Source organism: Rhizopus delemar, genomic scaffold (assembly GCF_000149305.1).
Source record: "Rhizopus delemar RA 99-880 supercont3.6 genomic scaffold, whole genome shotgun sequence".
In the NCBI taxonomy this organism is placed as follows: Eukaryota; Fungi; Mucoromycota; class Mucoromycetes; order Mucorales; family Rhizopodaceae; genus Rhizopus; species Rhizopus delemar.
In genome coordinates this window covers 1,598,526-1,623,221 of record NW_027137832.1, presented here as the reverse complement: position 1 = coordinate 1,623,221, position 24,696 = coordinate 1,598,526, and the positions used below count along the sequence as shown (strand labels likewise).

At 35.8% G+C, this 24,696-nt stretch overlaps 13 protein-coding genes across 13 annotated transcripts; 7 read left to right on the top strand and 6 right to left on the bottom strand.

Annotated features, from left to right (window-relative positions):
* Nucleotides 1–1,362: 1,362 nt before the first annotated feature.
* RO3G_08638 (uncharacterized protein) lies at nucleotides 1,363–2,049 on the top strand (the record flags this gene model as incomplete). The annotated part of the gene is made up of 1 exon (XM_067663228.1): nucleotides 1,363–2,049. One exon carries the CDS (start codon nucleotides 1,363–1,365, stop codon nucleotides 2,047–2,049), a length of 687 nt encoding a protein of 228 aa, XP_067519329.1.
* A 599-nt stretch (nucleotides 2,050–2,648) lies between these two features.
* On the bottom strand, nucleotides 2,649–3,242 carry RO3G_08637 (uncharacterized protein; the record flags this gene model as incomplete). Its single annotated transcript, XM_067663227.1, has 1 exon — nucleotides 2,649–3,242. One exon carries the CDS (start codon nucleotides 3,240–3,242, stop codon nucleotides 2,649–2,651), a length of 594 nt encoding a protein of 197 aa, XP_067519328.1.
* A 162-nt stretch (nucleotides 3,243–3,404) lies between these two features.
* RO3G_08636 (uncharacterized protein) lies at nucleotides 3,405–3,763 on the top strand (the record flags this gene model as incomplete). Its single annotated transcript, XM_067663226.1, has 2 exons — nucleotides 3,405–3,414; nucleotides 3,474–3,763. 2 exons carry the CDS (start codon nucleotides 3,405–3,407, stop codon nucleotides 3,761–3,763), a joined length of 300 nt encoding a protein of 99 aa, XP_067519327.1.
* Nucleotides 3,764–6,478: 2,715 nt separating this feature from the next.
* RO3G_08635 (uncharacterized protein) lies at nucleotides 6,479–7,823 on the bottom strand (the record flags this gene model as incomplete). The annotated part of the gene is made up of 2 exons (XM_067663225.1): nucleotides 6,479–6,501; nucleotides 6,692–7,823. The coding sequence occupies 2 exons, from the start codon at nucleotides 7,821–7,823 to the stop codon at nucleotides 6,479–6,481; spliced, it is 1,155 nt and encodes a 384-aa protein (XP_067519326.1).
* A 1,016-nt stretch (nucleotides 7,824–8,839) lies between these two features.
* On the bottom strand, nucleotides 8,840–9,574 carry RO3G_08634 (uncharacterized protein; the record flags this gene model as incomplete). The annotated part of the gene is made up of 2 exons (XM_067663224.1): nucleotides 8,840–9,001; nucleotides 9,077–9,574. 2 exons carry the CDS (start codon nucleotides 9,572–9,574, stop codon nucleotides 8,840–8,842), a joined length of 660 nt encoding a protein of 219 aa, XP_067519325.1.
* Nucleotides 9,575–10,702: 1,128 nt separating this feature from the next.
* RO3G_08633 (uncharacterized protein) lies at nucleotides 10,703–11,827 on the top strand (the record flags this gene model as incomplete). Its single annotated transcript, XM_067663223.1, has 5 exons — nucleotides 10,703–11,023; nucleotides 11,074–11,100; nucleotides 11,163–11,363; nucleotides 11,434–11,476; nucleotides 11,529–11,827. The coding sequence occupies 5 exons, from the start codon at nucleotides 10,703–10,705 to the stop codon at nucleotides 11,825–11,827; spliced, it is 891 nt and encodes a 296-aa protein (XP_067519324.1).
* Nucleotides 11,828–12,446: 619 nt separating this feature from the next.
* Nucleotides 12,447–14,830, bottom strand: RO3G_08632 (uncharacterized protein; the record flags this gene model as incomplete). Its single annotated transcript, XM_067663222.1, has 5 exons — nucleotides 12,447–12,903; nucleotides 12,961–13,521; nucleotides 13,574–14,097; nucleotides 14,187–14,489; nucleotides 14,540–14,830. The coding sequence occupies 5 exons, from the start codon at nucleotides 14,828–14,830 to the stop codon at nucleotides 12,447–12,449; spliced, it is 2,136 nt and encodes a 711-aa protein (XP_067519323.1).
* Nucleotides 14,831–15,862: 1,032 nt separating this feature from the next.
* On the top strand, nucleotides 15,863–16,663 carry RO3G_08631 (pyridoxal kinase; the record flags this gene model as incomplete). The annotated part of the gene is made up of 3 exons (XM_067663221.1): nucleotides 15,863–15,905; nucleotides 15,971–16,088; nucleotides 16,138–16,663. The coding sequence occupies 3 exons, from the start codon at nucleotides 15,863–15,865 to the stop codon at nucleotides 16,661–16,663; spliced, it is 687 nt and encodes a 228-aa protein (XP_067519322.1).
* Nucleotides 16,664–16,800: 137 nt separating this feature from the next.
* RO3G_08630 (uncharacterized protein) lies at nucleotides 16,801–17,460 on the top strand (the record flags this gene model as incomplete). Its single annotated transcript, XM_067663220.1, has 3 exons — nucleotides 16,801–16,988; nucleotides 17,165–17,241; nucleotides 17,291–17,460. The coding sequence occupies 3 exons, from the start codon at nucleotides 16,801–16,803 to the stop codon at nucleotides 17,458–17,460; spliced, it is 435 nt and encodes a 144-aa protein (XP_067519321.1).
* A 1,233-nt stretch (nucleotides 17,461–18,693) lies between these two features.
* RO3G_08629 (ribosomal protein P1) lies at nucleotides 18,694–19,122 on the bottom strand (the record flags this gene model as incomplete). Its single annotated transcript, XM_067663219.1, has 3 exons — nucleotides 18,694–18,707; nucleotides 18,759–19,002; nucleotides 19,057–19,122. The coding sequence occupies 3 exons, from the start codon at nucleotides 19,120–19,122 to the stop codon at nucleotides 18,694–18,696; spliced, it is 324 nt and encodes a 107-aa protein (XP_067519320.1).
* A 457-nt stretch (nucleotides 19,123–19,579) lies between these two features.
* Nucleotides 19,580–20,596, top strand: RO3G_08628 (uncharacterized protein; the record flags this gene model as incomplete). The annotated part of the gene is made up of 6 exons (XM_067663218.1): nucleotides 19,580–19,588; nucleotides 19,643–19,738; nucleotides 19,792–19,938; nucleotides 19,987–20,112; nucleotides 20,165–20,368; nucleotides 20,432–20,596. 6 exons carry the CDS (start codon nucleotides 19,580–19,582, stop codon nucleotides 20,594–20,596), a joined length of 747 nt encoding a protein of 248 aa, XP_067519319.1.
* Nucleotides 20,597–21,113: 517 nt separating this feature from the next.
* Nucleotides 21,114–22,263, bottom strand: RO3G_08627 (uncharacterized protein; the record flags this gene model as incomplete). Its single annotated transcript, XM_067663217.1, has 2 exons — nucleotides 21,114–21,221; nucleotides 21,277–22,263. The coding sequence occupies 2 exons, from the start codon at nucleotides 22,261–22,263 to the stop codon at nucleotides 21,114–21,116; spliced, it is 1,095 nt and encodes a 364-aa protein (XP_067519318.1).
* Nucleotides 22,264–22,608: 345 nt separating this feature from the next.
* On the top strand, nucleotides 22,609–24,692 carry RO3G_08626 (uncharacterized protein; the record flags this gene model as incomplete). Its single annotated transcript, XM_067663216.1, has 5 exons — nucleotides 22,609–22,620; nucleotides 22,679–22,873; nucleotides 22,932–23,536; nucleotides 23,587–23,740; nucleotides 23,871–24,692. The coding sequence occupies 5 exons, from the start codon at nucleotides 22,609–22,611 to the stop codon at nucleotides 24,690–24,692; spliced, it is 1,788 nt and encodes a 595-aa protein (XP_067519317.1).
* Nucleotides 24,693–24,696: the final 4 nt, after the last annotated feature.

Here is a 24,696-nt window from a genome sequence, read left to right as displayed (position 1 = left end):
AGAAATACAGGCTAGTTTTTTTTTTTTTTTTATAGATACGTTCTCAACATAAACTAAATATACCCATAAAAATTATGATTCCTGTTAAATAAATGCATTTCTAATTGTTAATTGATAAAATAATATTTTAAAAATACAGTTGTTTCATTTCTTTTTTATAAGGCTGAGCCTCCTAAATGCTTATTGAGTTCAATATTGATTAGAGGGGTATCTTTTAACTAAATCTCCCATTAGTGAAAGAAAATCGCATAGGCTATTAGAATTGCTGGTACGCTGCTTTTTTTAGCAAAACCTGTGATGCCGTAGTCGTCATTTTCACTTGCCATATAAACAATTCATTTTTAACTCCATTGCCAATGTAGAAGGTAGATCGTTAACTTTTCATCGTTTTTTTTTATGTAATAGATAGATAGATAGTTGCTCTACTATATTATCATTGGCACCTAGTAAATTTTCATAAAAGGATAAGTGGACTTTTGAATCTAAGAATTTAAAGAGTTTGTACTGTACAGCCTATAACTAACAAAATATTTGTGTCTTTTCCAAAAAAAAAACTTTCCTTTTTCATCCTTTATTTCTTTATTACTGTTGTGCTCCAAAGATAACCATTGTATAGCAATCAAGCATGATTAACGATTAATAGTGTGAGCATATGGAAATGTAGACTTATTAACATAGATGTATATCTACCAAAATAGACTGGTGAATGAGGAGCAAGTGCTTATATTAAATTATGAAACATCTTGTCGTATCTCGATATACTTTAAATATGATTCATATTCAATTTATAAGAAATCAGAGTAGTGAATGCTTTACAAATATTTATTACAGTCTTTTCTCTATTATTCGGTCATAACTAATTCCACTCCTTTAACTCAATGCAAGTTTTTAATATAACTCCTGATACAATGCGACATAAATGAAAAACAAATCTACTTAAGAAATAATTATAAAACAGTCCACTTGCATAACCAGGAACAGATCTTTACATTAAAATTTATTCACACTAGATCAACAGTTATAATTAATTAAAGTATCTTGAAAAGGATTTAATTAAACCTCCATGAAAATAATATAAATACCAGAGATTATAATATTCAATAAAGATATAACTTTTTTAGTCTGGTCGAATTTTATAGTCTTTTTAATTCTTACGAGATAATACACATCTGCATAATAACAAATAATATTTAGTCATGTGCATCATGCTGTGGGCGTTTCGCCATCCGCATAGTACATACATTAATATGTACACTGTGAAAAGTATACAAACTCTGGACATATATTATTAAATAAAATCAGATATATAATCTTGGGTCCTATTGAAATCTCCATTTTTATTTTGTGAACAACACAATTACCATGGGTAAGAAAGCACAAACAAAACGACTTCCAAGTGAAATGAACTGGTTGCGTAGCAACGGTCGTAATATATCACATATCGATTTTTTTAACTTTTTTAAAAGTTACAATACAAGAAGAGCTCAAGCACGATTCTTAGCAGTGGTCGATTTCGTAGAGGATGAGGACTTGAAAAAAAAGTTCGTAGACAATTACAATGAATGGCGTAATAAAAAAATTTCAAGAGACTCCTGGAAACAACGAAATGAACAAGTAAGCCAACTCAGCACTGAAAATTCTCCTCCTCCTCAACAAAATGACAACGGAAGTTTTTCAAGGACCACTACTACTACCACCACTACCACCACTACCACCACTACAGTAGAAAGCGTTGAAACAATTAGTTTAGAGGATGCTAAAGCAATTATAGCCGAAAATATGACACCTGTTAACAACCATAATAAATACTCGAATTCTTTATCACAGTTCAAGAGTGATATATTTGAACCGTTAGATACTCTACTCACATATGAGTCACACTTGCAACAATTACTTGCACTCTCCAATACCTTGTACATCGAAAAAAAAACTCATTCTACCCTGGATTACAAAATTATTTTGAAGAGTCTACTAAAACAATCCGCCAAACCATGTATGATTTGTTTGGCTTCAACCAGTTACACCATAGATTTCCAATGGATGTTATGATGACTTTAATTACTATTGCCAATGATATTAACCATGGCTCAGTATCTAGAATACAAGCGGAAAGCAAAATGTTATCATTCATCAACGACAGCACAGATAAAATTATGATAAGATTATTGCAACTCATTAAATCAATGATAGAGTCGCTACCCTTCATAAATCAAAAAAAAAAGAAATCAAAGAGTTTGAACTTTGCACCAGATACTTACAACCTTGCTTTCAAAAGCTATTTGACTGCGATGAAGATCAATTTATTTTCAAGTGGCTAAATACCAGTTGCTTTTCTGACACTGATGTTGATCCTAACTAAAATCGTCCTGATGGTTTAATTGAAAATGATCATAAAGCAATTGGATATATCGAAGTTAAACCGATTAAGCATGTGAAGAATCATAAAAAAATTAACCTTGATTTGCACCGATTGTGTACATTTTCCAAAGCTGATGCAGCCAAATATAACTTTTTTTTTTTTTTTTTTTTTTTTTTTTAGGAGACAAGTCTCTGAGTTTATTAAGTAACCTATTTAAAATGGCACGTGATATGTTTTTGTTGATTTTAAGGATTTTAAATTGTTTTTGTGTTTTTGTTTTATGAAATGATTAGTTGAAAGAGTGATCACCCGTATAAGTGTGAGATCGACGACGAGATGAATAACACGACAGTATTAAATGTGGAAGAGGTACAGGAGAGATTCCATCGGAAATGAGTAGTTCTTGCAAGGAGGCAGACAAAAGTTGATTAGGAGAACTTATTGTGGCAGAAGTGGTAAAAGGACGTTGATTGAAGATCGAGGACCAGTGGTTGCGCCAGACAGCTAACAAGATACTATCAAAGAAAATTGAAGGCTCTTGAATAGCAGTGGGGCGGCAAGTAGGAAACTGCAAGAGAAAAAGGGCGCATTGTAAAGAGTAGGTCGAGAAAGTCTGTTCAAACTGCGAGACCCAGAGGGACGACCAAAGGGCAAGTTTGCGAGGACATTCGAGGAGGAAGTGAGATGGTGTTTCTTCTGGTTCAGTGCAAATATGACAAATTTTTGACGTCCAATACAGGTTCGATCGACAAGGCAGTTTGTTGTGAAGTAGCCTGTACCAGATGTCACGGCTTTGCGGTTTAAGAGGGAAGCGCCATAAGGCGAGCCATTTGGAGGAAGTAAGATTCGGATAAAGGCTTGAAGAAGATTCTGACGACAACATAAATGACGATAACGTCGAGAGGTGAGATGGAGGCGGACCCCAGGATGATCAACTAAGGACATTGTAACCAGAAAAGGGGACATATCGACTAGAGAGTGTGTCACTGGAATAAACGATGATTCAGGACGCACCAAATATAACTTAAAGCACATGTTTCAAATTATGGCTGTTGGTAAGTTTACAATCATCAAAATAACTTTGTGTATACTAAAACTTTTTTTATTTTTTTAGGAACCAATGTACAATTCAATATCAGCGAAGCAATGGACGATATATTGATGGTTCTTGAATTAAATTTTATTCGCTTCCCATTATCACTTGATGAACTTCCTCAACTTGTGCCATACCTCGACCGACTCTATAATATTGTAGAAATGATCCATCACTTATGTTATACAAGTAATACATTCATTATCAGCAATAGCTTTAAACCTGCTTTAGATGCAAAAGTAATTAAAGCAATAATGGAAAAATCCACAGACAGAACCCGTGAAAATCCATTTTATCATCCACACCATTAATGCATACCTTCCTTCATTACATATATACTATGAATTTCTTTAAATCATTCCATTCCTTTATTATATAGTAATTTATTCACTTGTAGTACACAAATAAAATCAATTTTCATTTCACCATTATTGCTGCATATTTGTGCTAAAATACATATCAGAAGAAGGATAAACAAAAGGTAGAAAAAAAAAAAAGAACAGTGTGATAAATTACGGAATATTGTTTAACAATCTATCAGTAAAGAATTCAAATAATAAAAAATATAGAAGATATGAATCTCTTCAAATCTTTTATTAATCGAACGGAGAGCAATCATACTAAAATTGTAGTTACTTTTATAATTGGAGATTCCGTATTTGCAATACCCGGTGTTGGAGTGCAGGTTGTAGAAGCCCAAGACCACCTTTTTTCTTTGGTAGACTTAGCTGATTGCAAGAAACAAACGGCCGTTTTTGCTGCCACACATACTGATATATCATACTTGTGAGACTCTTAAAAAAGGCTTGTGTTCAATAACCTGAGACAATACCAGATTTTGATCATGGTTAATGTGTTCATAACTGTTGCAAGTCCTCCTAAAGATAATTAACTTGCTAAAATAAAGCTGGATCTGTTTTTTAACTATTTCAATTAGACGATTTTAGATAATGTTTCGTTGTGCAATGGTATACACCATATAGAAACCTAAATATCTGAAGAAATTTAGTACAATATGTTGATGATTCCAATCATTGTATCGTTGTTCATTTAGTGAAAAAGCTTTTGTTTTCGATTTTTTGAATTTTGCATTTAACACGTCTGCATAGCGTTGTAAATGAAGTTGTAGTCGTTGAAAACCATGTTGAGAATGTAGAATAACACAGATGTCATCGGCATAAGCAATGGTTTTAACATATTGTGGTATGCCTTGATAAGTGTATTGATAACTAGTGATAGCAGCGTCCTGTTGAATAGATAATAGTAACGGCTTTAACGCCAGATTGAATAATATCGGTGATAATGGATCGCCCTGTCTTAGACCTCATTCTCGATAAACTGTTGGAGACATAAATCCATTGGCATTAACTTGTACTACATTACCAAAAAATAGATGTCCTATACATTTAATAAATAGTTGATTAAAATTCAAAAACTTCATAACCTGCATCCAACATTATGGATTCACTCTGTCATACGCTTTCTCCTGATTGAGCAATAAACCGATACCTGAATATTGGGCTTGATTGAGTAAAAGATGTGATAGTAGTCCATTATCACCTATAAATCGTCCTTTCATAAACCCTGTCTGACTTGATTGAATGACCTTACTAGCTAACTTGAAATTACTCGAGACGAAACAAGAGAAGAAGGATCACCAGATTGATGTAGAAATTGTACCTTCTCGTTCAACACAGAAACTGTTTATTTAATTTAGGAAGATCTATCATGGATTTTCCTTAATTATACAAATCGAATGCATTTGTTCTGGCTATATTGCTAAGAAGACTGTCAAAAAAATAAATAAATAAAAATAAAAAAAAAGCTTAAAAACATAATAAATTACTTTTTCTCTAATGACTATTTTGCCTTCTTTTGTTTGAGCAACTAGAATGATTTCCTCGCTAATTTACGAAAATTAATTCCTGTTTTTGTTTAAATGTTATATTTTTATTAAAAGTCCAATTGAGCGCTTAAAAAAATAAAACAAAAGTGTCTGCCCGGACCAGGTCAATCCGTTAGGATGTCGATGTTAGGAAAAAAACTCCTCTGGGATAAAGGGTAAAAAAGGTAGAGGGAGAAGAAATGTGTTGAGTCATAAAAGATGGAGCTAAAGGAACTGTTTAAACCATTCGAGGAGCTTCTGACCATGTGGGTGAGTAATGGGGATAACTGTGACATGTTGAAGTTGATCTAGTTCATGTAATATTGAACATATAACTAGCCAGCGTTGGGACTAAGAGAGTGCTAGATTTGAGGGTACCGAGGAGCGAGATAGAAGCATATTCAGAAGGAACGACAGGGGATCTGTAATGGTTTTAGGCATATAGAGGCGTTGGTGCATATTGAGGCAAGTAATGGCGTGTTTGCGTGTGAACTTGAACGTAGGGTGTTTGGGACATGGATGCGGCTTTCCACCAGGTAACCAACCTATCCTCCACCGTATACATCGACTACATTCTGCATAGGACATGGGTAGCCATAGGATAGGGTCCAAAGATACGGATCTACAGCAACTTGAAAGAAGTTTGAAATGCCCACTTTGTTGGCGCTTTTCTAGAAATTGTTGCAGGAAGCGTTTTTTGGTTGCTTTGAACATGTGCTTATCCAGTTCCTCTCCTGTAGAAGGTAAACTTTGCCAAGAGGGGTCTTGGAAAGGAGGAACCATTGGTGTCCACGAATGTGTCGAATGTGTGGTAATAGTCGACATAACAGTGCATCGTCAGATAAGTGTAAGGACCTGTAAAGGAACTGTGCTTGTGAAATGTGAACTTGATCTGCCATAAGGGGAAGTTTAGCTATGTGAAGCATCAATTTGGTGCAGGTTTTTCCACGGGTACCATGGATCTTACGGATGCACGTATCTTGCACATCTTCAATGGATTTCAGCTGGGTAATAGTGAAACGGTTGATTGCCAAGCCATATTCAAGCTGTGGTCGAACTATATGAGCGTAAAACCTGGTTGAAAGGAGTCTATAGAAGCCAGAGGGATTAATTCCAATTGACTTCAGTACGTTCATCGTGGCTAATGCCTTAGAGGATTTGCGTCTAATCAGTTCATCTAGGTCTAGGTAACCCCCTGGTTTAAATGGTACACCTAGATAAGCAAAAGAGGTTGCTTGTGGCAGGGCTTGGTTATAAATGGTATATGGTATTGGCTCCAGCTGATTGTCCAATATGACACATTTGGAGGGGTTCCATCGGTACCCCATTTGTAGGCTATACTCTTCACACTTACGTAGCAGGTCAGTCATAGTCGTACGTTCATTTATTATCACCACGTCATCTGCGTAGAGTAAGCAGTTTAGGAGCGGTATCGTTTCTAATGGTGACATGTCGGTGGTGATGGCCTGGGGTCGCAATTGGGCTGGAAGCTGATTTATATAGACGGAATAGAGATACGGTGAGAGAATAGAGTCTTGGAGTGCGCCTGTTTTCGGGTTAAAACGACGAGAGATTGTATTAGAGAGAAGGATTTCGGTTTGCACATCGTCAAAAAGGCAACGTAATAGGCTGAGCATTGGAGATGAGATGTAACGGCTCAGGGTGTCCCATACGAAACTGCGATTGACCGTGTCATATGCAGACTTAATGCCAAGGAATGCTAAGGCAGGCTTGACATGGTAGTGTGTACGCAGTACATGACTAATTTCTGTGAGGCTCAAAGCCTGATCTAATGCGCTGCGAGATTCTCTAAAGCCACCTTGGGCTATATCAAGGGGTGGTCCGTCAGTTTGTAGAATGTGCTGGATGCAGCGTTCCAAGATCTTTCTAAAGATAGTGATCAGACTAATTGGACGGTAATTACCTAGATATGATGGTGAGCCTTTCTTGTATATGGGTATCACCTGGGCAATGCACCATATCTGTGGGACATATGACCAAGCCCAGCACATATGGAAGAGGTGAAAGAGAATAGGTGCTAGCAGATGAGATATTAGTTGGAGCATTTTATTTCGCAGGTGATCGATCCCAGGTGCTTTCTTGATTGGTAAGGAACGGATAGTGATGTTAATATCGTCCCTGGTGAACAGGCAATCTATTTCAAAAGGTAAAATAGGGGTATCGATTTCGTAAAGTTGGACGTTTTTAAGAAGATCACTTGAGAAAGTAGCCTCCAAGTAGGAAGCCATTATATCAGCTGCATGTTGTGGGCCCTCTGGAGTGGAGAAAGTGGGTTTCAAAGTTCGGTTCTTGCGAATACGGCTAAGCTTAGATATTGCCTTGGTATATTCTTCAGATGCCATTTGTTTACAGAAAGTGGTCCAAGTTTCTCGGCGACGTTGGGCGATCAGTCGACGTAGAGTAGCTCTAGCTTCTTGGTGCTTTAACCAATAATGGAGCTTGTTGAGTCCATATGCTTTCTCCATTTCCTGTAACAGAGTTCTCGGTAGGCGTAAGCTTCTTGCAATTTGTCAGTCCAGAAGTCGCGTAATGGACCTGTAGAGAGCGAAACTCTCCCGCAACTGTCATCTAGTGAGGTATATATTGCCTGACAAAGGTCAGCATTGAGCTTTTCTATAGTCAACCGCATAATGTCTATTGTTAATATGATAATAATGTTTTTCATGGCATAGCAATAAAGGCTGAGATAACTCCTGAAAGCGACGCAAGTATACTTCATGGTTGTTGAGGTTCTTGAGTTTCCCTAGATTCTAGATAATCCGTGGTTGCCTTGGGGGTTGTGGAATGCTGGCATTGATTTGGAAGGAAAGAGACACTAATTTACGATTCGAGTCCAATGAAAGATCTTGGCGAATTCTCATGGAGGATCCAGTAAGCTCAGTAGTACTCATAAATAGATCAATAATGATACTGCCCTGATGGGCCATAAAAGTATATTGTCCATACGCCAACCTTTGATTCCATAGGATGAAATTGTTTCTCTGTATCCAGCTTATGATCAGATTGCCTCTGGAGTTCGTTGAGTGGTCCCCTACAATAGATCCCAGTCTAGCATTAAAATCGCCGCAGATGATAGTCGTATTAGTGTGGCTAGTTGTATGTGGTAGAGAGTTCAAAATTTGATTAACAGTTTGGTTATCCAGATGGAGAGATAGTTAAAGATAGTGGATTAAGATGTTTGCAATGGTAAAAGGCAATTTGTACTGACTTAATGGTGTATCGTCGGTTCTAAAATGATGGACATGATACTTGCAGTCAGGATTCACGAGAAGACTGATTCCCTGACTACCTTTGGTAGCTAGAGATTAGGTTTTAATACCATATGTATGGTATTGTTTCCAATGCGTTGGGTGCTTAAGCGGATTTAAGAGCCAGGTTTCCGTAAGGAGGAGAACAGAAGAGAATCAAACTATATTAAGGATAGGGCCTATAGCTTGACGAGCTAAGCCAGTTGTATTGAAAAGTGAAATTGTAATATTACTCATAGTGATAAGGCATCGTTCATACAAGCCTCATCAGAAGGAGGATCTTGGTTCTTATATTCAAAACATAGCGGATCTGATTCTGATTCGCTGTTACGTCGGCTTGAGGGTAGGTTCTCCTGTAAATTCTGCTTGCTGATCCATCCTTCGGCATAAAATATCTTGCAACAGCAAATTTAACAGGGGTACGTATGAATTTCAGGATCACAAGGATTAAAATCATCTTTCAGCGTTACCTTGAATCGTTGCAGGTGGGACCGAAGTTCGTCGGCATAATCATTGTGCACCAGTAGGGCTACGACATTACGATCAGGGTAGTGAGTATCTAGAATACGGTTATTATTGATATCCAATTTACGCAATCGGGAGCGAAGTTGGCCAATGGGTACTCGGGTCTTCGTGGGGAGATAGATGTACTTAAAGCCTTGATTCTCGAAGGGTGACTGTAATATTCTGGCGGTGGCCTCTTGTCTTTGTTGTCGTCGCTGTTGTCTTTGCTGCATCAGGTTTTCTTTCAATCGACGTACTTGGTTGGGGTTACGCCAAGGTGAGGCTGTTGGCGTGGGTTCAGGGATATCAAAGGAGGATTGAGTATTTGTTATTACAGGCGGTGTGGGTTGGTTACGAATTAATCTTTCGTGTTTAAGCTGGTTCTGCAACTGGATAGCTGTGGTACGGAGTTGCTCAATTTCAGATCTGGCGGCTGCAAGCTCTTGCGTAAGGCGCTGGATCATGTTTAGAAGAGATTGTAAGTCACCTGATTGACTACCAAGTGCGTCTAACTGGTGTGCTGGAAATGCTTGCGAGGGGTCTAGAAATTTCGACACTCTCTGTAGGCGAGATCTGTGTAGAAGAAGAAATGCAAGAATGTATAATGGATCTCATAGTTTATAGCTCTATAGCTACTACCGCAGCTGGTACAACGGAAAAGATCTTGCGGGGGTTCTGTCTTAGTGTGGCCGTTATGTCGAAAGAGACCCTGTTTCTCACAGTGAGGGCATTTTAAGACCTTAAGGTGTTGTTCGAACTGGGGAATCAATTCAGTAGTTTCCTCTTAAGTAAGGACATTTGATATTCTTGGTGTATTGTTTTGGTTGATAGAGCCAGGTGGCATACTTAGAGACATTTTATTATCAGAGTATTGGTTTTATAAATTAGCCCATTTATTTTTTTAGAAAACGCCAAATTCCAAAGGTTTGACTGTATCAAATTGATCATAGCGGCAACAGAAAAAAAATATAGCTCTTTCAAAATCAGCCGTTCCTATTACTTCCCGTTTGTCAACGTTACTATCATACTTTGCAAAAAGAAACCTCAGCCCCTGAGCAAAAGAAGAAACCTAAAAGAGTATAGATAAAGTTCTTCACCCCTAAAGAATGAGGCAAGTTACTCATGTATTTATATAATAACTTGAAGATATGTGCTAAAGTGTTTAATATTCTTCTTTTTAAAAAATAATAAAGACACTACATAAACTCCACCAGTTTCAAAAGAAATCATGATCGCTTTTCCCTTCTTTAATATGCAAATCTACAAAAGTAATAATTACAAAAATTATTCAATACCCTTATCTCTTTCCCCTTTTTTAAAACAGTCTTGCATTTTTCCTTCTTTTTTTTTTTTTTACTTTAAAAGTTTGTTTGAGCTACCCCTTATTATGAGCCTCCTTTTATTTTGACTATTGCTTATGATAGCAATACCAATTCATTCAGTCTGTTCATTACGCGACTCCTTAAAATGTTAAAAGCACAATTCGAAAGGAGATTAATAATTGATGGTCAATGTTTCACAAGGAAATATGAAAACTTATTGTTCTAAATTATATGCCTCTTTTCTTTTCTTTCTTTTATTAACACACATAAATGCTACAGCAACCTCAACAAATCTCAAAATCAATAACAGAAACGTGGGATTTATTTAAGCAGAAGCGCACTTCTGTTGATCTTTATACTGAAGATGCGGTTGTTGTCTATGTTCCTACTTCTGTAGGCGTAAGAGGAAATACACAGATACGCAAATTTTTTTTGCATCCTCATTTCTCTGAAAAAGCAAATCCAGTCAAGGAAACAGCATTTAATACTCTCATGTCAAATGACAGATTGATTGAAGAATCTATTTGGTCTGTTCATTTTCATTCTGGTGCTTGTAATTGGCTGGTTCCTGGTATTGAAGATAGATATTTGGTAAGAGTTTTATCTATAAAACTAAAGTATTTAAACAAAATAAAAAATAGTTGAATGCTACGGTCAAATTTCCTGTTGTAAGTATCTTATAACAATACAAAAATTTTTTATTTGCAAACAAACCATCTTCTATCGCTAGACAACTTCAGTTTCTTTTGTTAATGGAAAAATTCAATCCATTCGATATCACTGGGATCAGGCATCTGTACTGAAGCAGCTAAAAGTTATTTCAGATAAAGCACAGTGGCCAGTTACTGGCGAACAGCAAGCAGATTCACTCTCTTCACCCAACACTATGCGTTTAAAAAGTATAAATGATCAAGAAGACGACGTGCAAAAGGTAAATAGAGACAAGGAGCAAAAGATAACGCAATCATATCATTTAATTTTTTTTGCTTGCTTGAACACAGACAAATACACCTTCAGCCTCTAATCCAGTTCCTAACCAGTTTCGTAAGTTTTTTTTTTTTTTTTTTTGAGTAACATTTTCAAACTAAAATTTCAGCAGTACCTGGGAGAGTCTTTGGTCCTGTTGATCCTAAAGATCAAGTGACAAGGCCTGTGCGACTTCCCGAACCAGATGCTCCTCCTTTGCGAAACATCTTTGCCTATGAACCACCTGTTGAACGTCCTTTAGTCGCACCACACCCAAACAAGTTAGGCTCAAGTATTGTATTAGGCCAAGATGAAGGAAGCAACCATAATAACAAAACTTCTGCCAACTCATCCAGAGACAGCCTCGGCCCTTATTCTGGTGTAGCTGGTAAGCCTACGCCTAGAATTTCCCGTAGTATTATTGGTTAAATAAGAAAAATTAATACTTATAAAATGTTTCATAATAACATAGTTTTGTAAACTACAATGCCTTTTGAGGAATCTATTTAAGTTTCACGCAGTCCTAAATTGTACAAGTCTGAAATCCGAGGATCACACTGAAGAAAACATTGTGCTAGATGGTAAGTACGCCATTCTATGCGACTAATTACTGTCAAGCACTGTGAGAGTTTACACATTTTTAGTGTCATTTTTTCAAATTTTAATAATAAGCCCTAGTTATTATAGAAGTTTTGGTTTGTTTCGCTTTATACATTATACATATTATGTGTTACCTCAATCGAACAAAAGAAAACAATTCCACTGAGATTCCGGAAAATTCCACACTAAATGAACTAACAAAATGTTGTTGTTCACATTTGATATTTATAAAAAAACAAGAAATTATGAAAAAGACAAGTGATCCATCACTTATACGCTATTTGGTTGAATTAAAGAAGTGAACGAATCTCTAGAGGTAAAGATACTTTAATGATGGAAAGGGCGATACCATAATCTGACTTCCATATATTTGATGGTTCTCAAAAAAAAAGGCTTCAGTTTTTTTGTTCTGGTTTTTATGTAAAATTGTAAATAATGAGAACAATATTTATTTTTGCTCCTTTTCGAGTCTTCTTTCTTCCGCTTCCTCTTCCATTGCTTGCATACGTCTTCTCTTTCTTCTACTCATTCCTTCATATTTATCCTTCTTCTTCTTTTCTGCCTTTTCTTCCTTCTTTGCTGGTTCTTTCACTTGCTTTTTGGCATTCTTCTTTTCTTTTTCAGATTGGAACCAAGTTCTTGCAGGTCGTGACATAATCTCATCTTGGTGCTTAATCATATTTTCACTTCGTTTTATTTGCATCTCTGCATTTCTCAAGGCCTTTTCTTCCTTTTCCTCTTCTAAAATTTCTTTTATTTGTCGTTGTAATTTTTCGACTTTCAATTTGTATTTTTGAACAGCTTCATTGGGTACTACACGGTTCTTAACTTGTGAGCCAGCAGATGATGACTTGATAGCCATCTTTAACATCTTTCTATCAGATTCGCCTACCAAAGTAACTGATCTATGTTTAAACAAGATTGAATAAGTATATTGAGAAATTTTGTTTATACTTTCTTACCGTCCATTTCTGCCTGCTCTTGCTGTACGACCCACACGGTGAAGATACTGTGCAAACTGAGTTGGCATGTTATAGTTAATAACAGTTTCAATGCCCTTAATATCTAAACCTCTTGCAGCCAAATCAGTAGCTAGTAAATAGTCTACTTGATTGTCTCTAAATTGTTCCAATGCTTCCAAACGTTGTTCTTGAGTCAAATTACCGTGAAGTTCAGCCGCGTTTAAGCCCATGAGTCCAAACAAAATCTTCATTTGATGTGCTGCTGCCTTGGATCTGAAAAAGATAATAACTTTGTTTTTAAATGATTTTTTACACAATGCAAGCAAAACAGCTGAACGATCTGCTTCACGTGCTTGACGGATACGAACGAACTCTTGAATAAGACGCGATGCTGCTTGGTTACTGCGATCAACGAATAATCGAACTGGATTATGCAAAGACATACGAATCAATTGATCCACATTGTCAGTCATAGTGGCAGAGAAAAGCATAGTCTGTCTTGACTTGGGACAAGATTTAACAATTTCTCCTAATTCATCAGCAAAACCATCTTCCAACATACTGTTTATAAGAAATTAGACAAGTTTATATTTTAATGTTATATACTACTTACCGATCTGCTTCATCCATGACTAAGATTTCACAAGCATCCAAATGGAAACCCGATGTATTACGTACGTGGTCAATTAAACGACCAGGAGTAGCCACAACCACATCTGGCTTTAATTTCAATTCCTGTTCTTGTGTCTTTAAACTCAAACCACCCACACACAGACAAAAGGTAATATCGGTATAAGCCGCAAATTTGACAGCAGCACTGTGTACTTGGGCAGCTAATTCACGAGTAGGACAAAGAATGAGAACACGCGTAGAAGGGGTTTGTCTAGGTCTATACAATAAACGTTCCAAGATGGGAATAACAAAGGCGGCTGTTTTACCAGAACCAGTCGCAGCACCACCACAGATATCTTTACCCATCAAGGCAATAGGAATAGTTTGGGATTGAATCGGTGTTGGCTTCACAAAACCAAGACTAGTGACACCTTTCAAAATAGGACGAGAAAGATTCATAGAAGTGAAAGAAATGTGATCTTGCTTGTCAACTTCACTTTCATCAGCAAAATACTCTTTTTTACGCTAAAAAATGAAGAAAAAATTGTGGTTTAGTAAGAAAGAACTTGCTCAATTCAAATTGATTCATTGCAATGTCAATTTCAATAAAGTACCTGTTTTTCAGCCTCATCCTCAACTTCTTCCTCATCACTATCAGCTTCGATGTCCTCACCACTTTCATCAGAGCTATCTTCCTCTGATTCACTCTCAGAAGAATCTTCTTCATTTTCATCCTCTTCTTCTTTCATTTTTGCTCCACCGCCAAAACCGTCAAGAGCTAAATCATCTTCGTCGTCGTTATCACTAGCAACAAACTCTTCTTCATTTTCTTCTTCTTCCTTTACTGGAATTTTCTTGGACTTCTTATTTTCTTGCCTCTTTCTGGCAATAATCTCGTCAATCGAAACTCTTTCTCCCTTTTGGTTTATATGAGTAAATCATATTAACTGAATAACTTTTCGTATACCTGTTTTGCTTTAAGCATATCTTTAGCAGCAGTAAAATCCCAGCCTTTAAAGGCTTTTGCTCCTCCTCCATCAATGGCGAAAGTGAATTCGGCATTGAAATCCTCTTCTTCGTCAGTAGGTGCTTTTCTTTTTTTATCAGACTTTTGTTCCTTTTTGTTCTTCTTGTTCTTCTTGTTTGACTTTGTTTCGATTACTGCTGGCGTCTCCTCTTGTTCAACAGGTTCTTCCATGACTTCCTCGGCGATGATGGTATCATCGTCATCGATGGTCATTACAAAGTCATCACTCATTTTGCTTTTTAGTCAAATGTACTGGCAAGATCTAAAAACTTCAGAAAAGAGTAGCTTTTTTTTATTTTTTATTTTTTTTCAAAAAGCAAGTCCAAAAGTAGTCACAAGTAAAAATCTTTCCAAAGATGGAAATTCAGGTATCATTAGTGTCTCTTTACTACTAATCAATTAATACATCATTTTAAACTATTAGAAAAGCAAGCAATCAAATCCAAACATGTCTAAAGAAATCATTAGACTAGCCTATAGTCTATAAAACATGATTTCCTTAAAGAACAAGTGAATGCTGTTTTCTCTCTTTCTTTAGCAGACTGGAGCAAAGTACATACAGAATCCTACAATCTTTTAAAGCTCATAATATGTTAACATAGCTTTCACTCATACACATAAACTTTAATGATGCATTTCCATGATGATAAGACATCCTTCTCTTTCATCATTTTTAAAAGCCAGCCGCCCCTATTATTTATTTTATTGCCATTATCGTTATTACTTTTTTCTTCTTCTTTCCTTTATCTTCCATATATTTTTCATGACTAGCTCAGAGCAAGAAATAGAACCTAGATATAGAGTATTGAGTATACAATCTCATGTGGTAAAATATTAGCATAAAAATAATATATAAAAAAAGAAAACTCATGCATGTCTCTTCGTCTTTTATTATTACTGCTATTAGGTATCTGGTTATTGTGGTAAAATGATACGAATACAAATCACATTTACTCGAGCTAAAAAGATATGACCTTATAGGCAATAAAGCAGCTGTATTTCCACTCCAAACATTAGGATTTGATGTTGATATTTTAAATACGGTACAATTTTCCAATCATACTGGTTATCCTTCTTGGACTGGCAAAAGAAATAATGCAGAAGACGTACAAGAGTTGCTTGACGGTTTAGAAAAGAATGAATTAATAGATGAATATACCCATGTATTGACAGGTAATCGTTTTCTTTTTCTTATTTTCTTTACCGTTAAACAAGGAAAAAGGCTATATTGGAAACTATGCCATCTTGGAAAAAATTGAAAACATGGTTCAAAAGTTGAAATCAAAGAATTCAAAATTGATTTATGGTAAGTACGACTATAAAATAAACATTACTTGTGTAATAGAAAACTTAAAAAAAAATGATGTGTAGTTTGTGATACTGTGATGGGTGATGAAGGCTCACTTTATGTTGCCCCTGAGATAGTACCTTTATATCGTGATATCATACGTATAGCGGATATAATTACACCCAATCAATTTGAAGCAGAGTAAATGGCAAATAATATATAAACAAATTCATACTAATTTCACATAAAGAACTTTATCAGAAATGAAGATTATTAGTTTAGAGGATGCTTGTCAAGTAACAGAAAAGCTTCACTCTTTGGGTTCTCGTAATGTAATCATTACCACTCTCTCATTACCTTTGGATTGCATTCCTCAAGAGATTCGACTCAAGGAAAGCACAGATGACTCACTGTATTGCTTCACAAGTCAAAAGTTACCCAATGGAGAGACAGAACGATGCTTGATCTCATTTCCTACTTATCAAGGTTATTTTACCGGAACCGGTGATCTGTTTTCATCCTTAATTGTCGCAAGATACACGGAGCAAAATAGCTTAGTTAATGCAGCTTATAAAGCCGTATGCAGTGTGAATGCGATCACCAGAAAAACATACCTCTACCAGCAGAAATGGATAAAAATAGAAGAAAAAGAGAAAAAGCCAAGTGCAGCCAAATTGGTCAATAAGTGCGAATTATTATTAATTCAAGGCAAAAAGCATATTGAATACCCTGAGCTTGAGAGTAATGATACTATTAAATTCACCAAGATTATCTAATAGATAATAAACAAGTAATTTTCTATTTATTTGCACACACTCTCAAAAAGACACATTAAAGGCTTTGTTAGATATTGAATGACCGACTGTTTTTTTTTTTTTTTTTTTCTTACATTTTTATACAAAGCACATACATAATGAGCAGTAATAATAATCAACTACCATTGACGGTTCAAGATGACATTGAAGCCAAAGAAAGATATTCCTCAAAACAAAGAGCTTCCAATTATTGTAACTCGCGTCGGATAAGATTATGGACACTTTTATTCTGTGCATTTTTATCAACTTTTGCTTTGTTAAAATACAGTGGGATAGACTATAATAAGTATAGTTCAGCTATTGTTGCGGAAGACGAGGTTATTGTAGGCAAATTATCATTAAAAGACGAGATAATGAAAGATATCAAGAGTAATCCACTCATTGTTTATTCAAAAACCTACTGCCCGTATATATTGAATGTATCGTCGTAGTAATCATTCATTAACTTGTATTTTGTTGTAGATATTCTCAAAGAGCTAAAAAGATATTAAAGTCATATAATTTGAAGCCATTCAAAGTGGTTGAAGTAGATTTGAGAGGTAAAAAAAAAAAAAAAATCAAAGCAAAATATACTAAATAAATACAAAGAGGATGATGATGAAGTAAAGATGGCCTTAAAGGAAATATCAAACAGGGACACTTTTCCAAATATATTCATAAATGGACAAACAATTGGAGGATGTGATGACTTGGAGAAGTTGCATGAAGCAGGTGAACTAAAGGCCCTTTTATTTAATAGCCATTTGTTATTCAACTAAACTGGGTAATAAATGTCTATCATAAAAAAATACTTCAAATAAGTGGATTTCCTTTAAACAAAAGTAAAGTTGAAGCAAAGGAAACTGCACAAAGTAGTTTTTATATCGAGATTTGGCCATTATATAAATTGGTTGATAAAGAAAGCATTGCTCATTCATCTGATGGCTGCGGTTTTATCTGAACCATTCTTCATCAATTTGAAAATAGAATGCATACAGTCAGGGCATTGAAATCAAAAAGAAAGATTACAAAATGCACATCACTTGTCTTTAGTCTCTTTCTCTCTTTCTCTTTATGCTTTTATTTTATAAAGAAATTATAGTCAAGGATCAAGGTGCATATCAATTTGATGGACAGCAAGATAAAAAAAAATGCTTGAAGAAATTCTTTGTGTTTGTTTTATTCAATATTTTTAAGAGTGTCTCTTTGAGCTTTGTGAAATAGAAATTTAGTAATGAAATTCAAAAACGAACCCCTTTTCCATCTTTTCATCATACAAATCGCTTCTTTTCGTTCCTACTTATAGGCTGCTATCTATCTTCTAATGAAACAATCAAAAGAAAAATCATTATTGTTGGAGATGCTGCTTGTAGAAAGATTTGCTTACTCAATATGCCTCCTAAAGGAAACTTCTTAACTGTAAGATATTTTATACAGCACTTACCAGTAAAAAGTTAGTTTGGTAATAAATAGACGCAATATGAAATATAATGGCTGAACTAGGGAGGCACTGTAGGTAAATCATGACTATTGCAAATTAATTAAAATATCATATGTAGGTCAAGAAGACCATGATATATTAAGAGCATTGAGTTCTCCTGACTTTAATGTTATTATTATTATGTTCTCAGTTAATATACTAAACCATAATAGATGAATCTTTCTTTTTAAAGTATAATAGCAGTTGATCATCATTACTGAAGTCTAAAGATGCTGTATTGGTCTGCCAATCATTCTAGTTGCATGTATAATTGATCTAAACAGACTGAAATAAAAGGGACTCAACAATTGATTGGTTATTAGCGTGGTGCAGCAGTTGCAAGACAAGTTGAAGCCTATAAATATATGAATATCCAGCAAGATCAGAATAAGGTGCACAATGATCTATCTCGACTTTAAAAAGTACACTAAAGCATAATTCAAGTTGTTGTATCATCATGCAAGCAAAACATGTATGTTTTTTATAAAAAAAAACTTTTTTATTGTATCAGCGACAGTTTGATTTAAAAAACTTAATCAAAAAGACCTAAAGAGAAATTTGTTATTTTACATAAACAAATCATAGTATTATGTTTACCGAAACCCATATCATCATCGGATTCTTCCTTCTCTTCTTCCTTCTTTTCTTCCTCAGCAGGAGCATCGGAAGAAGCAGCAGCACCGGCAGCACCAGCAGCAGCAGCAGAACCAGCACCAGGAGCACCAACGTTCAAAAGAAGGGCCTTGAGATCTTGACCTTCGAGAGCCTTAGCATAAAGAGAGAACCAGATGGGTTCGACTTCAATACCGGCAGCAGCAACCAAAGTTTGGAGCTTATCAGCCTATGTTTGAATCCATTAAGTAAGCATATAAATCCATCTACTATTTTATCTTACGGTGATCTCAATGTTGTCATCCTCAAGGATGAGAGCAGCATAAACGACGGCGAGTTCGGCAGACATGATCAACTTCTTTTTTGTGTTCGCAAGTAACGATTTAACCCGAAGGATACAAGACGATTAAAAACGGATACTTCGTTCAGCAGCAGAAGTGATTCATATTCCAACCAGTCTGTTGACCGGTCCGGATAAATTCTTCTGACCGGACGACAAGATTCGCGTCCGAAGCTTTTTTTTTCTTTTCTTTCTTTCTAAAGTATGCAACCCCATATATATCAGGGTGATATGACACAGCATGGAGGTATGGCCCAACCTCAAAACATACCTTCAGCAGCTTTACCATACAGAAAGAGACCAAGTGAAGTAGAATCACTTTCAAAGCACATAAAGTAAAAAAAAAATAATAAATAATCATCTTTTTATTAATCTTTTTTATTTAGAAAAAAGAGACCTACAGATAAAAACCTGTCACCCAAAGTAAATAAAAAAGAAAAAGAAACAAAGAGGGAGAAAAGAGAGTATGAAAGAGGTTTAGAATACTTATACAATACCATAGATTGAATCATTTGCACCAGAATCAAAGCTTTATACAGAATTAGTAGAATTTGAGAAGAAATTGGATGCAACTATTGTCAGAAAGAAATTAGATATACAAGAAGCTTTGGGAAAACCAACAAAAGTAAATATGCTTCCTTCTGCATTTTATATTTAATTGATTGTTTGCTTCTGTAGATACGTCGTACTCTTCGTCTCTTCATCTCAAATACAGTCACACCGGTCGATCAACAGCAAGAATTAAAAAGTGAAGACAACGCGTTTGACTTGAATAATAACAATGCACCAAGTTGGACACTTAAAATTGAAGGAAAATTATTGGATGTAAGTTTAACTTGAAAATGATTCGATATTTTTATTTATTATTATCAGTCTACCAATGCTGATGACAACTCAAAGAAAGTAGAACCAACGCCAAAGATGACCTCTTTCTTTCGTACAGTATCGGTTGAATTGGATAGGGATCCAAGCTTATATCCTGAAGGCAACGTAATTGAGGTATGATGCTAATGACTATATTTCATATAAAATTAAACATTTTTATTATTAGTGGCAAAAACAACCCAATTCAACAACTGAATATGACAAAATTGAGATTAAAAGAAAAGGAGACATGAATACAAACTGCAGAATCATGTTGCACCTTGACCATAACCCTCAAAGATACAAATTAAGCCCTTCATTGTCTGATTTATTGGATGCTAAAGTTGAGAATAAACTTCAAATTGTTATGGGCATATGGAATTACTGCAAGGTACACGCGTAGAAACAGAAGTTCAATTGATGGAGCATTCATTCACATATACATCACAATTAGGTACACAAACTTCAAGATCATGAAGATAAGCGTATTATTCGTTGTGATAACCGTTTGGCTCAACTATTTGGATATCCACAAGTCCACTTTTCTCAAATCCCAGAATTAATCAATCAACACTTAACAAGGCCTGATCCTATAGTTATTGATTACACAATCCGGTAAGCATCAACCAGTAAATAACGATAAATTGCAGACAAACTAAAATAGATACAACTTAGTGTGGACAAGCAACTTCATCTATCCTCTAAGGCTTACGATATTGATGTTGAAATGGATAGTATTGCGCGTCAAAAGATGGTAAACATTGTCTCCTCAAACCAAATACAAAAAGAAATTATGGCCTATGATGACAAAATTGTTCAATGCGTACAAAGCATCAACAACTCAAAAGTCAAACGAGACTTTTTGCTGCAATTCTCAAAGGAACCCATCGAATTCATTAACAAGTGGATCGCAAGTCAAGCAAGAGATTTGGAAGTTATCTTGGGTGAAAGTAAAGTAAACGTGGAAGAAATCAAACAAACAGATTTTTATAAACAACCATGGATGAAGGAAGCTGTGTTCCATTATTTAACAACAAAGGTAATAAATATTAAAAGATAATCAGGATATTTATTTATTGTTATGTTTAGACACAACAACGAATGCAAGAGTTACTTACAACACAACGCTAGCTTTTTTATGACCAAAATTGAACGCACGTTGGTTGAGGGTGTTCTATGCTAGAAACTTGCTCTAATAAACCAGTTGTTGTATTCATCTTGAATACCACAATATTATCACTATCCTATGTATACAAACAGTATGAGTGTTTTACTGTTGATTGAAAGACTTGTTTTTACCTGATTAGCAACCAAAAGGTATTGTCCAGTAGGGTCAATAGTAAAGTGACGAGGGCATTTGCCTCCTGTAGGCTGGTAGCCCATTAATGTGAGTTTACCCGTCCACTCGTTTATTTCGAAAATTGTAATAGCATCATATCCTCGCATGGAAACATACAAAAACTTGCCATTAGCTGAGATATCAATCTCTGCACCCAAATTGTTTTCCTTGAAATCTTCGGGTAAAGCATGAATACGTTGGATTTCAATAAACTTGCCCTGTTCAAAGTCAAACTCAAGCATAAAGATATCATTCGAAAGTTCACCGACGACATAACAAAAATTGTTGTGATTAGGAGCAAATTTGAGGTGACGAGGACCTGTACCAGTAGGGAAAGAGAGCGTCGTATGTGGTGTGAGGGTTCCGGATTCCTTGTCGAATTGATGAACTGCAAGTAAGTCACAACCCAAATCATTCACAAAAACATAGCGTTCGGCGATTGGATCAAAGTTAACTGAATGACAATGCGCTTTCTCTTGACGACTTGGGACACCCATAGTGTTTTTATAAAGTTCATCGTGCTTCAAGGAAGAGCTGACTTGGTCCAAACTTGATTGTGGAGAACCTGGGGCACGAATAGGCAAAACGGAGACAGAAGCACTAGTATAATTGCCAACAACAAGGAAATTACCTGTGGCATCACAAGTGGCATGGCAAGGATGGCCTCCCATGGTTGCTTGCTCATTAACCAGTTCCAACATTCCTGTTTTTTCGTCACGCTTGTAGGCAGAGACATAACCCACATTTTCACCCTTGAATGAACTTACTTCATTGGTTGCATAAACGTGTTGTCCTGACTTGTGGAAACATATCCAAGAAGGGTTGACGCTTTCAGCTGCCAGACCTTTAAGCGATAACGTACCATTGTCTGTATCAAAGTTGTATAAATAAATTCCTTTGCCTTTGTTGTCGGTATATCCTGACACGTAAACTGGAAGGTTTGGCATTTTTTTTTTCGGTATAAAAAGAAGAAGAAAAGTTGTTTGTTTTTTTACCCGCCATTTTCCCTCTTTTATGTGCAACAAGAAGCTTACATCACTGGCATCAAAAAAGATAAAAGCAAAAAGTGTCCGAATCTATAAATTCAATTATGTTTTATGATAGCTATATTCACTATTGGGAGTTACAAGGATCTACTCATTGACTTTTAGAGTGATAAAATAAAGAAAGTGTATTTAATAGCCCATTTTAATGTTTGCTGACAGCCGCTGATACCTTAAAGAATGAAAGACTATTGAATCTCAGACTTACTTGGAGTGACAGCCAAAAGATTTTTTTTTATCTTTTGTAAAATGATCGAATCTGTAAGAAGTGAGATGTAATAGATCCTTTGTTGTTTTTTATTACTAAGCCTGATACTAGAAAAAAAGACGTGCTTTTGAAAACAAGGAGCTTTCTGGTCCTGATTATGGAAAAGAAAGAGTTGTCAAAAAACAAGATGTCAAAAAACCTCTTGTCACCGAAAAACCAAGAAAGCATACAGTTACTATAGCTATTCCAAGCAGTGTGATTAGCAATGCACCCACTTTAGAATTGAAAACTATTTTAGCTGGACAAGTAAGTTTAAACCGTTGAAAAAGATCAAGATTTTTGTTTTTTCATTGATGTTTGTTAGATAGCAAGAGCTCTTGTTTTATTTTGTGTAGATGAAGTAGTTATTTATGAAGACAAAGTACCTCATCCAACTTCCAAGGTTAATCCCAACTTATTTTTGGCTAGATTGCTTCAATATATGGAAACACCACCTTATCTTCGAAAGGCACTTGTACCTATCAGCTCTGATTTAAAATTTGCTGGCTTATTACCATCCTTGGATGTACCTCACCATCCTGCAAGAGACGATATGACACTTTATAGAGAAGGTGTGACGTTAAACAAAGCAGACGATCAATCCACATTAGTTGATGTTGGTTTATTTAGACGTGCACGTATCGATCGGCCTGTTCAACCCAATGTTCGTGTGACAGTTGAATTGAGTCAGGTTGTTGCCGCTGCAGATACCAAAAAGGGTCAAAAACCAATTCAGGCCAAAGTTGTCAGCCCAAAAGCACCAAGAGAAAAAAGTGGACTTTATTGGGGTTATTCGATTCGTTTGGCATCGTCATTCTCAAAGGTGATGACAGACTCTCCTTATGAATATGATTTCTTGGTTGGTGTTAGTGATTGTAAGGGAGACAATGTGTATCAACCGTCCATTAAGGATAAAGTAAAACCATTCGAGTAAGTTGTTTTCATTGAGAAAAAGTGACACTTAACTCATGTGTGCTTAGACATATTTTGATTGCATTTGGTGCACCTAATGGTGGATTAGAAGAAGCAATTGAAGCAGATGAAGACCTTAAAGTGGGAGAAGAAAATGCAAATGAATTATTTGATTTATTTATTCAACCATTAACAAGTGGTACTAGATCTATAAGATTAGAGGTAAATAAAAACAACAATACCTTCTATATAAATAATAACAAAAAAAAAAAAAATAGGAATCAATGATGATGACTATGTCTGCATTAAAACCTATCATTGCAAATAAAGGAAAATAAATTTTGAATCTCAGTTCAGCCAGGCCACTGTGACTTGTAAAAAAAAGAGAACAAGCAATCCCAGTGCCTTTTATATTTTTATTGATATTTATACTCTAATGTTAAGAACTTCAGCCTTTCAAACAACTAAGCTTCCTTTCTGGAGACTTCCTATTCAATATTATAGTACTGAGAGAAAATCAGGTCTTGCTGAGCGTCTTGGTGCTGGTCGAGGTAAGGCCCCTAATGAAGGAAACGATCCCTTTGCTTCCTTTTTGTCAAAGAATGATAATCAAAACGAGCGCAGACCAAGAAACGAAAACAACAATCAGCGAGGTAAAGGCTTGATGTCTTCTAGAAACAGCAACAACAACCAAAAAAAAAGACAACAACAAAAGTCAGTGGAAGGTCAATTTGCTGATGCAGAGCCTGTTGAGCAAAAAAAGGCAGCTCAAGCAACAACAGAACATAAAAAGGATCAAAGAAATCCTAGACAACAAGATAACCGAAGAAATAATAATAGAAAGCCTCGTGTTAAACATGAAGCAGTTCGCGCTCATCGTGCTATTTCATTTATTGATAAGGACATTGACTGGGCATCATTTGACGTGTTACCTGTTCAACAAGTCAACGCAAAAACAGTGGAAGGTCAACAGAAAACTGACATCAAAGAAGATGACTATGGCCATTATCTCTCAGCAGGCACAGAGATCAAATGGTCTGATATCGTTAAAGGTGATGCAGTAAATACTTTGGTTGGAAGCAACCCGAGTTTGGATCTTCAACAAAAGACGGCATTTTTAGCTGCTGTAGCAAATGCTACTTCCTCAGGTCAGAGAGTTGCTGCAAAAAAATAAATTA